General features: G+C 37.2%; 1 protein-coding gene across 2 annotated transcripts in view; it reads left to right on the forward strand.

The window, feature by feature from the left end:
- Positions 1–1317: 1317 nt before the first annotated feature.
- nf1b (neurofibromin 1b) overlaps positions 1318–15202 on the forward strand; it is a 45307-nt gene continuing 31422 nt past the window's right edge. For both annotated transcript variants that reach the window (XM_043229298.1, XM_043229299.1), the window contains exons 1-25: positions 1318–1660; positions 4241–4384; positions 5072–5155; positions 5284–5474; positions 5556–5662; positions 5803–5870; positions 6533–6608; positions 6692–6849; positions 7659–7832; positions 8011–8139; positions 8217–8291; positions 8395–8526; positions 9138–9272; positions 9358–9471; positions 9568–9647; positions 9737–9860; positions 10882–11128; positions 11255–11328; positions 11629–11712; positions 12530–12871; positions 13003–13142; positions 14190–14312; positions 14427–14510; positions 14660–14776; positions 14864–15045. In XM_043229298.1, the coding sequence (XP_043085233.1) occupies positions 1601–1660; positions 4241–4384; positions 5072–5155; positions 5284–5474; positions 5556–5662; positions 5803–5870; positions 6533–6608; positions 6692–6849; positions 7659–7832; positions 8011–8139; positions 8217–8291; positions 8395–8526; positions 9138–9272; positions 9358–9471; positions 9568–9647; positions 9737–9860; positions 10882–11128; positions 11255–11328; positions 11629–11712; positions 12530–12871; positions 13003–13142; positions 14190–14312; positions 14427–14510; positions 14660–14776; positions 14864–15045 (3244 nt within the window). In that variant the 5' untranslated portion in view covers positions 1318–1600. The remainder of the gene's footprint in view (positions 1661–4240; positions 4385–5071; positions 5156–5283; positions 5475–5555; positions 5663–5802; positions 5871–6532; positions 6609–6691; positions 6850–7658; positions 7833–8010; positions 8140–8216; positions 8292–8394; positions 8527–9137; positions 9273–9357; positions 9472–9567; positions 9648–9736; positions 9861–10881; positions 11129–11254; positions 11329–11628; positions 11713–12529; positions 12872–13002; positions 13143–14189; positions 14313–14426; positions 14511–14659; positions 14777–14863; positions 15046–15202) is intronic.

Consider the following 15202-nt stretch of genomic DNA (forward strand, 5'->3'; position numbering starts at 1 on the left):
TGTTTGATGGAACAAGCTTTGCTCATCAGCAATTTGGCAATTATCTGCCACTCGGGTCAGATGGGGGCAGATGCACATGTTCAGGTTTCTCCAGAAATATTTGATGGGGTTCAAGCTCAGGCTGTGGCTGGGCCAAACAAGGACATTTACAGAGTAAGGTACTCTTGCTGTGTGCTTAGGGTCATTGTCCTGTTGGAAGACGAACTTCTGTCCAGTCTGAGTTGTTGATTGTTCTGAACTGGGTTTCTTTTGAGGCTATCTCTATATTTTCCCGCACTGAGCGTTCCTTCTACTCTGACGAGTTCCTTGGTCCCTGCTGCTGAAAAACAGCCCCAACAGCATGAAGCTGCTACCAGCACACTTTCCTTTTGAGATGGTACTCTGCAGGTGATGAGCAGAGCTGGTTTCTTTCAGACAGAGAATCTTGTTTCTCAGAGTCTGGCGTACTTTTGTGTTTTTTCACGTTTCTTAACCATACTGCCATAAAGCCCAAATTGATGAAGTGTTGCAGTGATATTTGTCCTTCTGTAGATCTCCACATATGATCAGGGGCTCAATTAGAGGGACCATCAGGTTCTTGGTTACCTCTTTAACCAAAGCCCTTCTCCATCAGTTGCTTGGTTTGGCCAGGAGGATAAATCTATAGGATGAGTCGTGGTTGTTTCAAACTTCTTCCATCAAGGTTTACAAAGACTACATGCTTCTGTGACCTTTCAGTGAAGCAGATTTTTTTCTGAGCTCTTCCACAGATGTCTGGCTTGGTGCAAACCTCTTCAGGCAGTTGGTTTTGACCTGATATACATTATGCATTAGCTGTTAGACCTTTTATTAAGACGCATGTGCCTTTCCAAATCATAACCATCAACTGAATTTGCCACAGGTTCACTTCACCTTAAGTGTAGGAACATCTATAAGCAATATGAATTCTCCCAAGCTATATTTCAACTGTCCCAGATAATGGTATAAATACATATGCAATGGAATCTCATTTTTTGCTGTACAGTTATGAAGTGTAGAGTGTAGACTGAGTGTAGATTGATGTGGGAAAAAAAATTATAGTTTAAAGCAGTTTAACATAAGGCAGCAATATAACAAATTGTGAATATAACAAAATTAAGAAGTATGAATACTTTCGCAAGGCGCTGTATATATTTTTATAGCAAGTTTTTTTTTTTTTTTTTTTTTTTTTTACTAAATATTCATTTTACGTCCGAGAGGTTTATTTGCAATTAGTTTTTGGTTAATTGGCAAAAGCAAAAAAATAAAGTAAAAACATACTCTCTCTCTCTCACTCGCTCGCCCTCTGCCGGCGCATGCGCACTCGTGTTTTCGTCTCTCATCTGCACCGCTGCTGTGCTGCTGCTGCTGCTTCGCTGGATCAGAGGATTCAAACTTCCGGCACTGTCATGGCGGCATGCTGCTGTTTCTGACACCGACCAGCCCGAATACCGAGCCGCCCCTCGTTCGGCCCTCAGCGCGGCGCGGATCGAGGAGCGCAGGGGTCGCAAACCGCGGAAAAGGCGTCCTCTCCTCCTCCACATCATCATCATCCTCTTCATCATCATCATCGGCGGCGGCGGAGGTGCAGGCGTGAGCGGCCATGGCGGCGCAGAAGCCCGTGGAGTGGGTCCAGGCCGTCATCACCCGATTCGACGAGCAGGTCAGAGCTCCTCTAAACCTCTCTGGACGCCTCGTCTGCACGGATGCGCAGTTCCGCAGCTGTCGCAGAGCATTCGTGCATTCGCTGCGCGTCTCATTCTGATGCTGTTATGTTTATATCCTGCAACAACGTTAAATGCATGGGACGCAACTAGTTAGTAGTACATGTTGCTCAGCATCCTCGAGTTGTTCTGGAACTACGTTCTTGTCAACTCTAAACCCGAACAGACCCTACTAAGCTAAACTCAGGCTAAGGGTTCATCTCGTAAATTCGCCCTGCTAATCACTTGACTTCTGATTTAAGTGTTAGGACCTGTTGTAACGTGCCTGTCAAACAGTTATTATAACATTTGTATTTATTTATTTATTTATTTATTTTTTGAGGGCGTTAGGAATAGGGTTAGTGTCAGGGTCGCCCCTATGGGGGGGTCCCATCTACCAGACCAAATACCCCAGACCCCCAAGTCAAAATAAGACATTGTTTGCATTTTATTTAACACTTTAACTGCCGCAGATGTGCAAATTCCTCATTGCATTAAATAAATACATCAATATGTACAGGTTTATGTCTTAGAAGTATGTTTTAATAATAGATGTAACTCAATACAAATGAAATTCATGCTTAAGGGGAATAAAATTAGTTTTTTTTAATTTTACATTTATTAATGTAAAATCTTCCAGTAAACTAATGCAAGTTTATGCAGGGATATGCGTAACAAAAACGTAAAAAAGAAGAAACCGTAAAAAAAAATTAAACTCGGATGAAACTTTTTGTATATCCAAAGCATTAAAAAGACAAATAAATAATATGTTAATTATAGTTTTGGACAAAACTTCACAAAGAGATCAGGGTATGTGCAATAAGTGCCTCTTTGTGTGTAGAAACAGAGAGAGTTTCTTGGGATTTTAACCGCTTTGTGACACTGTACCATGTGTTGCTTCTTAATTAATAATTACATTTATTTAGTCATTCATTTTATTTTCTAGCAAGCCTATGTCACAGGGTATCCTCCAACATTCGGTTGATATTTAGTCTAGAACGTATTATGTTAAACTTTAACACAGTGCATTCACTTTCACACTAAATGTCATGTAAACATGTGAATGAGCTTCAGCTGTAAGTCAAGCCATTTTTTTTTGTGAAGAGCAAACTTGGATGTCTTGTGAACATATAGAGACTATCAAGGGTTAAAATGATGTCTACGATTGGTCGACCAAATGTTGCTCCAGGAACGTATCCTGCCCTTTTAATTCACATCTTGTGAGATCGGAGTTATTATTTTTACTTTTGCTTCAAATTTTGTGTCCCACAAGTGAACCAACCTCAGAGCTGACCCTTGATTGATCCGCACAGCTTCACTTTCTCGTCTAAGAGCTGTGTCATCAGTTTAATATCTCTTTAGAGCTGCACTGGGTTATTAGGTTACTTCAGATGGTTTCAGTGAGGTATGTTGTGTGATGTATAGCTGAGTAGTATGCAATGATGACTCTCCCTCTTTAGTGTGGATCCTGCTGGTTTAAAACTGCAGTTGTATTTATGAAAGAGGTTATAAGTTAGAAATATAACCCATTGCTTACCTGAAAGCGTGTGAATGGTTAAGCTTGCATGTTTTCTTTTCATCTTATTTGCATTTTTTATTGGCCTAAACCTGCCTGTGTTAAAGATTTTTGACTAAACTTTTACCTGACACCCAAAAAAACATTGACAGACAGTAATGACAGACGCTAATGCTCACTCACTTAAGTATAAAGTATACTTAAGTATAACGTGAGTATTTAAGGATATAAGTATTTGTATGTTTTTCATTTTCATTGTGTGTGAGGCGAAATGTTTATAAGCACGTTAAACTGGTAAGACAGGAAGAATATTTCCTTTTAGGCCTCATCTGCTTGAGCTAACTAAAAAATACAAGCCTCTGTTTCTGCCCCTCAAAGGTTGCTGAAGGTACTGCAACAACAAATGTTTTTGGAAACGTAAACCAGTGTTTCCACGTTGAGTCTTTAGCCTGATTTCTTTTAGTAGTAAATACCAGATTTGGTGGCGCATACACACTGACCGGTGTACTTGTAAGTCTCAGAGGCTGTCCGGTCAACAGTTGGAGTACGGAGGAAAGGGAACCTGGTCATAGGTGGTTTGTGGTCTGTGTCGGGATCATTGCAGTTTGATTGAAGTTCAGATGAGATTAGGGGTGTTTTGCGACGCTAAGCCTGGCCTAAGCTCTGGATAATCCCAAAATGGGATTCCGTGCCGCCGATTGGTTTTAGCAATTTTCTGACTTGCAGAGATTTGCTACTGTTTACTTTTGTTGTAGCCCAGCAGTTTTTTTTTTTTTAAGAAATGTTTTCTCATTAAAGAGAAAAAGTTCACCATCTAAATGTTTACGTTATGTTTTACTTACCTCATATAGTGAAATGCAAAGACGAATTTTGGAAGGTTTCGCTAGCTAGTCTTTTGCGTATAATAAAAATAGATGGCAGCTGTGGCTGTCAAGCTACAAAATGACAAAAAAATATTGTAGGTGGATTGAAACATCTTCTGAACTTGTATTTGTGTTTATAACAGTGTACGCTTGTTTTTTAGCTTCCTGTGAAAGTCGGCGTGCAGAACACACACACTAAAATCAGCACGGAACACAATAAGGAATGTCTGATCAACATCTCCAGGTACAAATTCTCTCTGGTCATCAGTGGACTCACCAACATACTGAAGAACGTCAACAACATGGTGAGTGTTTATTCAAGAGTTGGTGGACAAACGCAATAGACGTATACAAATGGCCTTAATGTGTATTTTTAATATGATATGATATGTGCACTTCCATTCAAAAGAATATTTAATGTTTTTGAGTAGGTCTCTTATGCTCCAAAAGGCTGCGTTTATATGAATAAAAATACAGTAGAAATAGTTATATTGTAATTTTTAAAATTAATATTTATTTGAAAGAAACATACATTATTCTGAAAGAATAACTGTCCTTATTTTTTCTTAATATTTTTAGTGCATGTATAGTTTTTATAACTATATATTTTAAAAATAGTCATGTATTTGTTTTGAATTGAATTGTGGAATTGAGATGTCTTATCTTGCCATGAATATAGCAATGTGTTTGCTGTCACTTTTAAACAATTTAATGCATTATTGCTGAATACATTTCGTAATTTCTGTTAAAAGACAACAGATACAGATTTTTTGCTACTTTGACCCTTATTATTGATCCTACATTTTATCAGCATTATGTGTTACTTTGTAGTTATTGACATTGTCTATTAAATATATTGGTTGGTCCCTAGGAGAGAGCTACTGTGAGCCTTTGTTCTAGACTGTTGAAGATGGTTCTTTTGCGTTAGAGCTCTATGGCATATCTCTCTCTCGCTCTCTCTCTCTCTCTCACTCTCTCTCTCTCTCTCACAGCGGATATTTGGAGATGCTGCAGAGAAGAACCTTTACCTGTCCCAGCTTATCATCATGGACACACTGGAGAAGTGCCTGGCAGGGGTGAGCGACGATTAAGCTGTCGCCATTGTGCCATTATTGCCTTTTCAACTTCATTTTGAAACGACATGCATATCTAGATGTTGATAATTCTTAGAAAGGCGGCCTATACACTCTCTTTCTCTCTCCAGCAACCAAAGGACAGCATGCGTCTGGATGAGACGATGCTCGTAAAGCAGTTATTGCCCGAGATCTGTCATTTCATCCACACGTACCGTGAGGGAAACCAGTACGCGGCCGAGCTGAGGAACTCAGCCTGTGGGGTTCTGTTCTCTCTGAGCTGCAGTAACTTCAACGCTGTCTTTAGTCGCATCTCCACCAGGTACATACATCCCCTGTGATTAGATGGAAGGAATGAATGGATTTGATTTCTCAGATTTTCTGTCTGTCTAATTCCCTGCAGGCTGCAGGAGCTGACCGTTTGTTCTGAGGATAACGTAGACGTGCACGACATCGAGCTCATCCAGCACATCAACGTGGACTGCTGTAAATTTAAACGCCTCCTGCAAGGTTTGATTGACTTAAACTCAAGTTTTGAAATTGGGAGCTGAAATAAGTTGATGTGGGGAGTTCTGCAGAAAATATTAGAGGCAGGAGGAAAAGTAGCTTTTTATTTTGCTTTTAATGTGTCAAATCTTTTCTTCTTGCAGAAACAGTATTTAAATTTAAAGCCTTAAAGAAGCCAGCCCAGTTGAGTGTCATCTTCAATTTAGAGAAGGTAGGTGAAATAATAATAATAACAATAATAATAATAATAATAATAATAAAAAAAATAATAATAAAAATAATTATGACATTGTTACTTTAACTTGAGCATATATATTTATATGAGCAACACAGCTGTAATATTTCACATAATAATAATAATAATAATAATAATTATTATTATTATTATTATTATTATTATTATTATGTGAAATATTACAGCTGTGTTGCTCATATAAATATATATGCACAAGTTAAAGTAACAATGTCATAATTATTTTATTAATTAATATATTATTTAGAGGAAATTTAGAAAATTACTTTAATAACAATTTGAATATTATTATTATTATTATTATATAAACTGTATTATTATAATTTGTGTGTTATTTATTATTACTGCCATTTTTATTGCATTATAAAGATTATTACTATATCATATATTTTTTAAATTGCATAATATATTATATTATTTCAGTTCAAATTGCTACCTCTAACTGCACTGTAATTTCTTATATATAATACTGTGATTAATTTTGTATATCAAGGACATTTATAGATTAAAATGGTTAATTTGTTGGTGTTTTGTATGAAATTTTGTCTGCCACCTAGTGATGTCCTCTCTCAGCGCAGGAAACATCTGCTGTGTGTGTGTGTTTTTGATTGATTTTGCAGGCGTTCTGGAACTGGGTTGAAAATTATGCTGATGAATTCACCAGGTTGTACCAGAGGCCTCAGGCGGACATGGCTGGTGCGTCCACTGAAAACCTCACTGTACCGTATCAGTATTGCTTTGGAGAGGATATGTGAATCTGATCTGCGTGTGTGTTTCAGAGTGTGCTGAGAAGCTTTTTGACCTGGTGGATAGTTTTGCTGAGAGTACGAAGAGAAAAGCAGCTGTTTGGCCACTGCAGATCATCCTCCTCATCCTCTGTCCTGACATCACTCAAGACATGTCCAGAGACACATCAGATGACTCGAAAGACAACAAGGCAAGCATACACAAATTTGTGCAAGTGTACTTCTCAGAATCACATCTTGACCATTATTGTTCTAACAACTAATGATAGATAATAATTTAGTGTATCATTTGTCGTTTTAAAGGAACACTCCACGTTTTTTGAAAATAGGTTTGTTTTCCAACTCCCCAATTGTTAAACAGTTTAACTGTTTGAATCCACTCAGTCGATCTCTGGGTCTGGCTGTAGCATTTTTAGCTGCAGCTTAGCAAAGCTTATTGATTCTGATTAAACCATTAGCATCACACTCAAAAATGACCAAAGAGCTATTTTCAGACGCTATATTATTGCGACTGCTGCACCCCTGATACGGCAGCAATGTTCCTTAATTATTACGCCGGAATGAGAGTCAAGTTTTATACAGGAAAAATATAGAAAATTATTTTTGAGTGCGACGCTAACAGTCTAATCAGATTCAATGATCTATGCTAAGCTAAGCTAAGCTAAAAGCTTACTTTTGCTGCTACTGCCAGAGCCAGAGATCAGCTGAATGGATTCAAAAACGGTAAAACTTTTCAACTCTTGGGGAGTTGGATGAGCCTGTTTTCAGCCTGTTCCTTTTAAAGTGGTTCTTTCTTTCTTCTATATGTCTGCTTCATTAATGTTGTAAAAACACACCCTTTCTTACACACATACTAAACCTAGACCTATCATGTGCTCCTCACACAGTTTGTATTATAAATAGTTTACTAAAATATTCATACTGTAAACTGGAAATAGATCTCTGTCTCTGAACTGTTTACACTGTGTATTCACATTGTGTTTCTTTTTTTCTCCTGTAGAAACTGTTTTTGGAGAATCTACGGAAAGCCTTGACTGGTCACGGTGGAAGCAAACAGCTGACGGAAAGCGCAGCTATTGCCTGCGTCAAACTGTGCAAAGCATCTACATACATCAGCTGGGAGGATCACTCCGTCATCTTCCTGCTGGTGCAGTCCATCGTTGTGGATCTGAAGGTATGGACAAACGTGACTCCTCGTGGACTTTTCTTTGGACTGATTTGTATGGTCGACAGTAGCAAACCCAACAAACACTAAAAGAAACCCAAACCTGGAGACTCGCAGTGGCTCAAAAGCATCTGAACGTTTCATGTTGATGCTGTCCTCTTCATTGATGGTGTCTCTTGGCCTCCAGGGGTTGCTGTTTAACCCAGCTAAACCGTTTTCCAGAGGCGCCGGGAGCCAGAGTGCAGACGTGGACCTAATGATCGACTGTTTTGTCTCCTGTTTCAGAATCAACCCTCATAACAATCAGCAATTTAAGGTGTGTGGGCAAGTTAGGTCAAATGTATTTATATAGCTTTTTTTAGACTCTTACATCTCTGGTTCTTTCTCTGTAAGGTGTGCCTGGCTCCGTCCTCACCTCCTACCTTTCACTTTGTGCTGGTGAATTCTCTCCACCGAATCATTACTAATGTAAGAGCTTCCTGGTGTCCTTAGATCACCTCAGAGCGATAGGATGTCTGATTCACTCCCAGGGTGTCCAAATGTCCTCTGTCTGTCTTCCGTCATGTTCTAGTCCCCGCTGGACTGGTGGCCGAAGATCGATACCGTGTACTGTTACTCGGGAGAGCTGCGGCTCATGTTTGCTGAGACTCTGGGGAGAGTGGTGCAGGGCTGCAGCAGCCACGCCCCCCTCCGTATGACCTCGGTGAGACGCCTGCAAAACTTCTCTAGTGTCCATGCTGAGAATAGAGTATTTGCATAACGCACTGTTTACTGCATGCAGCCTACTATGTTTAGTCATAGTATGTGAAACAGCATACAGTATGCTACAATAAATGTTCCAAACAGCCCATCACTGTGTTGCATAATTAATTCATAGAGTGGCATGTCTCAGAAATAAATATGCTCGGTCAGAGATTTTGTGATGCGTAGAGGAAAAAAAAAATCTCAGATAGAAACATAGGTAAATAATCCGTATACATTTAAAAAAGATTGGGGGACTGTATATAAATGAAATTTATGAATAAATTAATGAGTGAAATTTATGTTTATGCACAGTGTACACTCGCACATAAATTAATAAATTAAAATGTGTACTTGTATTTATTAATATCAATGTTAAAAATAGTTGTGCTGCTTAATATTTTTGTCTAAGCGGATATGCTTCTTTTTTTTTTTTTCTAAATTCTTAGATTACTACAAAAATCCAAAAAAGCATCAATTTAAAATAAATATATGTAGTAACATTGTAAAATATGCAACTTAAATGCATATCTGTATTATTTATATTTCTTTTTCTCTGTCTTCCTCTTTTAGAGTTTGACGTTTAAGGAGAAAATGAGCAGTCTGAAGTTTAAAGAGAAAACCACTGATCTGGACACCAGGAGTCACAAGTATCTGCTTTTGGCTTTGGTGAAACTCATCCATGCAGATCCCAAATTGATGCTACATGTGAGTGAAGAGGCTTAGCTTTCTTTGGCCGTATAAAGTCATGCTCTGCTGTACTATTAATGTGATGTGTATGTTTGTGAATCAGAATCCAGGTAAACAGGGTCTGGAGGTCCACAGCAGCACTGCAGATCTCATCACAGGCATGGTGCATCTTGTGCCACTTGCGAACATGGGAGATATCTCCCAGGAGGCCATGGAGGTGAGGTCATTGCATCTCGCTGTTTATCTGGTGCCTCTGGCATAAATTTAGATAGTCTGTATATAAGTTTTCAGTCATATTTGGTGTCTGTGTTAGGCTCTTCTGGTCCTGCATCAGCCTGAAAGCATCGAGCTGTGGAACCCAGACGCTCCTATGGAAACTTTCTGGGACATCAGGTAGCTCCGCGGTGGACATGACCGCATTTCATAGGTGCTAATAGAAATAAAACTCTGCCCTGTTGATTGTGTATGTGTCGTCGGTCCAGTTCTCAGGTGCTGTTCTTCATCTGTAAGAAGCTGTTTGGTCATCAGCTGATCAGCAGCACTGAGATTCTGAAGTGGTTGCGAGAGATTCTCATCTGCAGAAACAAATTTCTTCTCAGGAACAAAGTGAGTATGCATTCTCACGTGCATACAGGCCATTATGGCTAAAAAGTTGACTACATTATATGGGTATTTCTAAGAACATTATGTTTTTTGTTTTTTTTGCTCTTCTTGCTGCTATCTGAAGCACTTGTGCAGTACAAATAAAAGTTATAGTTTTATTTATATGATTTTTTAAATTTAAAACGTATTATTTTATAACAATGACAACAAAATAATAATAACTTTATTTTTATTAGTCTATTGTTGTTGTTATTATCAATTGTGTGGCATATATAAATAAATTGCACACTGTTGGGTACAAATAAAAATTCAATATTGAAAATAAAAATTCATATAAATTATTGAGCTAAAATAAAGTAGAAAAACCACTTAAAATACAAATAATATTTATTATTAATATTATTATTATTATTAGTGAAGTATATAACCAAACCACAGTGTGGAATACAAATATAATTATTATATATTTTATAACAACAGCAGAAAAATAATATTTTTTTACTTCATTATCATCATCATCATTATCATCATCATCATCATCATCAATTGTGTGGCATATATAAATAAACTGCACTGTGTGGAGTATAAATAAAAATTCAATGTTGAAAATAGAATAGTTTTTATGGCTATGTATTGTTATTATTAGAATAATAGTAATTATTAATATTAGGTAGTGTGAAGTATATAACCAAACTGCTGTTCAACATAAAAAAAGTTTTATAAATTATAAAGATTACTGCTACTACTACTACTATTATTATTATTATTATTATTTATTATTATTATTATTATTATTATTCACAAAAGGAAGTGTACAACCAAACTACCTTATTATACCGTATCCCACAATGCAGTGTATTTGACCCGTGACCCGTGACCCGTGAAGCAGAAAATTAAGAATATAACAAAATTGACCACAAAAAATGGGTTAAATATATGAAACAAATAATATATAACCAATATTGGTTATATAGAGAAATGTATATTCTTATACATCTTTGTTTTATTTGTTTTTCTCATGCAGGATCGGGCCACAGCAGGCAGTAACATTGCCATCTGCCGGCAGGCCCAGACCAAGCTGGAAGTGTGTCTTTACATGTTCCTGTGGAGTCCAGACATGGAGGCAGTTCTGGTGGCCATGTCCTGTTTCCGCTACCTGTGTGAGGAAGCAGACATCCGCTGTAGTGCAGAAGACATTCCTGTGCAGTCCCTTCTGCCAAATTACAACACGTTCATGGAGTTTGCGTCTGTCAGCAACATGATGATTGCAGGTGCGTCTGAGAAACTAATTTGAATGCACAGACTCAGACATGCAGTTTTTTGAGAGTAGTGTGTGATGTTACAGGTGCCTCTAGAGGGCAGCACAGTTTTTGTGAGTGTTCTGATTTTTCTTCTAGGTCGTTCGGCTCTACAGAAGAGAGTAATGGCTTTGCTTCGAAGGATTGAGCTCCCTACCCCAGGAAACACTGAGGTCAGAGGTCACACATTTACATATTTAATATTGGACAGTAGTAGACTCATTCTGGTTGGCTGACGAACTAATTTGCATTGTCCTGGTTGTGTGCATCGTATTATCTAACATAATTGTTGTAAATCTGAGCCTTTTAGAATATGCAAAACTTGATTTGCTTTTCAAACTACGTGGTTGGATTTTACAGTTCAGTACTTGTGTGCTGTTGATTTTTTTTACACAAAAAATAAAAACTTTTTGTTGTCTAGTTTAAAGATAACATGTATGACGGGTTTTAACAGCTCTGTTTGGTCATTTCAGGCCTGGGAGGACACGCATGCCAAATGGGAACATGCAACCAAATTAATTTTAAGCCACCCGAAAACGAAACTAGAAGACAGTCAGGTCAGTCACCCTACAATAGAAAACAGATTTTGTCTACATGTGGTTGATTCTTCAGATTAACTGACATTTCTGTACATTAGGCTAATTTGTTAAAAAAAAAAAAAAGATTTTTTTTTTTTTTTTTTCTGATATCTCTAAACATATTTGACAAATTTATAGAGTTAAAATATAACATTTACCACTCTGTTCTTTTTTTGTACTTTTTAAAAATCTGTCCCAAGAACTATTTAGACAATAGTTTTTTTTTTTTTTTTTTTTTTTTTTTTAAATCAAGTATTATTGTATTATTTGAGAATTACTTAAAAATTCTGTTTAATTCAAACTGTAAATTTTTGTAGTACTTTACATTTAAACACACACAAACATATGTTTTGGCAACTTGGCAACCTTTATTTTAGGTTTAAAAATATAGTACACTCATAAAAACAAATGAAATTCATAAAAAGAAGTAAAAATTATTTTTATTTAATACAAATGTTTTATTTTAAAATATAATATTAGTATATAGAAGTAATTATTTTAACTAAATAAAGTGCAATAATACTATTATAAATATTATTATTCAGTTTTTTATAGTTATATTTAATGGGAGACACTATATGCAGTGTGAACCAAAGCCAAATCTCCAAGTACTCTTTTGAGAACAGACTGCAAAACTTATGTGCACTTACTGTATGTATGTATAAAATTACACTATGAGAATTATTATAATGTAAATATGTTCTTATTAACAACCAAGTTAATTCACCATTGTTTAAAAAACATGACATGACAAAATATATGCTGTGTTTCATAAATCCTGTGTCTCTTTCCTCAGGAATGGATCAATATGACCGGCTTCCTGTGTGCGTTGGGTGGCGTGTGTTTGCAGCAGAGGAACACGTCTGTTCTGGCCACCTACAGTCCTCCCATGGGCACTCTGAACGATCGCAAGGGCTCCATGGTGTCCATGGCCTCGTGTGAAGGCAACCCAGAGACGCCCCTGAGCAGGTTTCTGGACCGTCTTCTGTCGCTGATGGTGTGCAATCATGAGAAAGGGCATCAGATTCGTACCAACGTCAAAGACCTGGTGGGGCTGGAGCTCTGTCCAGCGCTCTATCCCATGCTGTTCAACAAACTCAAAAACAGTATCAGCCGATTCTTTGATGCCCAGGGCCCGGTGAGACAGCTTGTCAGAGTGTATATGTACAGTCGAAGTCTTATGAAGCCATGTGACATCTTTATAAGCTAGCTGGGCGTCACTTGCATCAAATGCCATAGGTACTAACGTCTCTGTGCTCATATGTTTAGGTGCCAATTAATGAGACCAACACACAGTTTGTGGAGCAGACCATCGCCATCATGAAGAACCTTCTGGACAACCATACGGAAGGAAGCTCTGAACATCTGGGTCAAGCCAGCATTGAGACCATGATGCTCAACCTGGTCAGGTAAGTCATTTGTCAGCTTTGCTGTGAAGATCATTCTCTAAATGAATGTTTCAGGTTCCAGTCTTTCCAGTCTTTTATCTTGCACTAGGCTACTGATAAATTACTACTCCAAGGATCTACAGTAAAGTTTTTATTTCTGCTTGCCTGGTCATACCAGAATTTCTGCTGTAATATAATATTATAAATTTTTTATCTAATTACTCTATTCGAAAGATTGAGACTGGTAGGTTTTTTTTTAGCATTATGGTAAAAAGGAATTTTATACTCACTAAGACGGTGTTTATTTAACAACTATAGAGTAATAATGTGGAAATATTATTACATTGTAAAATAACTGCTATTTTCAAAAATGTATTTTGTAAGGATTCTTAGATTAATAGGAATCTCTAAACTAAAGTTATAGTTAAAATGGTAACACTTTATTTAATAACTAACAAAAAACACTGAAAACTGTCTTTGTTAATGTTAATTAATGAAAATACAGTTATTCATTGTTTATTCATGTTAGTTCACATTTCAAACACAACAGGTGATTTTAATACTGCATTAGTAAATGTTGAAATTAACATTAACAACGATTAATAAATGCTGTAGAAGTATTGTTCATTCTTAGTATGTATTTGCTAATGTCGTTAACTAATGTTAATTAATAAATCTTATTGTAAAGTTTTACCAGTTAAATATAAATCATTTGTAACACTGAATGTCTTTACTGTCAGTTGGATCAAATTAATTCATCTTTGGAATAAAATTAATTTTTCAAAAAATACCTTACTGTCCCAAAACTTTTATATTTTAATTTATAATTTTGTACTATTTTTTGTGAATATATTTTGTACTATTTTACAAAACAAAAGTGTCTGTATATATTCTGTAGATATATTATTTTAGCATACAAGGCAGACCTTTAAGAATTAGTTTAAGAATTAATTTCTAACACATTTTAAAGATGCTATCACATCATAAGTTTTTCTTTAACGTAATATAATCTGTTATGTTTATTGCTGATTTCTTTGTGCTTAAACCATAAGTATTTGTGTGTTATAGGTATGTGCATATTCTTGGCAACATAGTTCATGCCATCCAGATCAAAACCAAACTGTGCCAGCTGGTAGAGGTCATGATGGAGCGCAGAGATGACCTCTCTTTCTGCCAAGAGATGAAGTTCAGGTACAACAAAACTCTGCTGTATTCCTGCTCTTTATTTGATATGCAGATTATCTGCAGTGTTTTATTCCTGCTCTGGAGATGCATCAGATTTGTGTGTGTCTGTGTGTGTGTCAGGAATAAAATGGTGGAGTATCTGACAGACTGGGTGATGGGAACATCCAACCAGGCGGCTGATGATGATGTTAAATGCCTCACAAGGTAACATCATTTTCATTTGTTCACTCTAGTTTACTGAACAACCTCCAGTGGACTTTTTTGGACTTTTTTGAGAAACCTGAAGTTCATATGTGCAATACAAATCAAAAAGTCTTTTAGTGGTTAATACTTTTTTTGTTTTTGGTTGACAGGGATCTGGATCAGGCGAGTATGGAAGCGGTGGTGTCTCTTCTGGCCGGCCTGCCCCTTCAGCCAGAGGAAGGGGACGGTGTGGAGCTAATGGAGGCCAAATCTCAGCTTTTCCTAAAGTAAGACTCCCAAGTTCCATTGCAAACCTTAGGCAAGTGTCCTGTCATGAGGTTTGTACATTAGTCTGTCCCTGCTTTCCTCTACAGGTACTTCACTCTGTTCATGAATCTTCTGAACGACTGCAGTGAGGTGGAGGATGAGGGTCAGCAGGTGGCTGGACGTAAGCGAGGGATGTCTAGGCGTTTGGCATCGTTAAGGCACTGCACCGTCTTGGCCATGTCCAACCTGCTTAACGCCAATGTGGATAGCGGCCTTATGCACTCTATTGGTGAGAAAATCAAGCCATAAACCTTTTACCCATTTAATGCGTTTAACGGTTTAAAAGCATTTAAACCGTTTAATTGTCACAAATAAAAACTCAGGACATGTAATGACTTTTTGTGGCAAATCCTTAAAGGAACACAAATCCTCCAACTCCCCCAGAA

The sequence above is a fragment of the Puntigrus tetrazona genome, unplaced genomic scaffold (genome assembly GCF_018831695.1).
Source record: "Puntigrus tetrazona isolate hp1 unplaced genomic scaffold, ASM1883169v1 S000000002, whole genome shotgun sequence".
Lineage (NCBI taxonomy): Eukaryota > Metazoa > Chordata > Actinopteri > Cypriniformes > Cyprinidae > Puntigrus > Puntigrus tetrazona.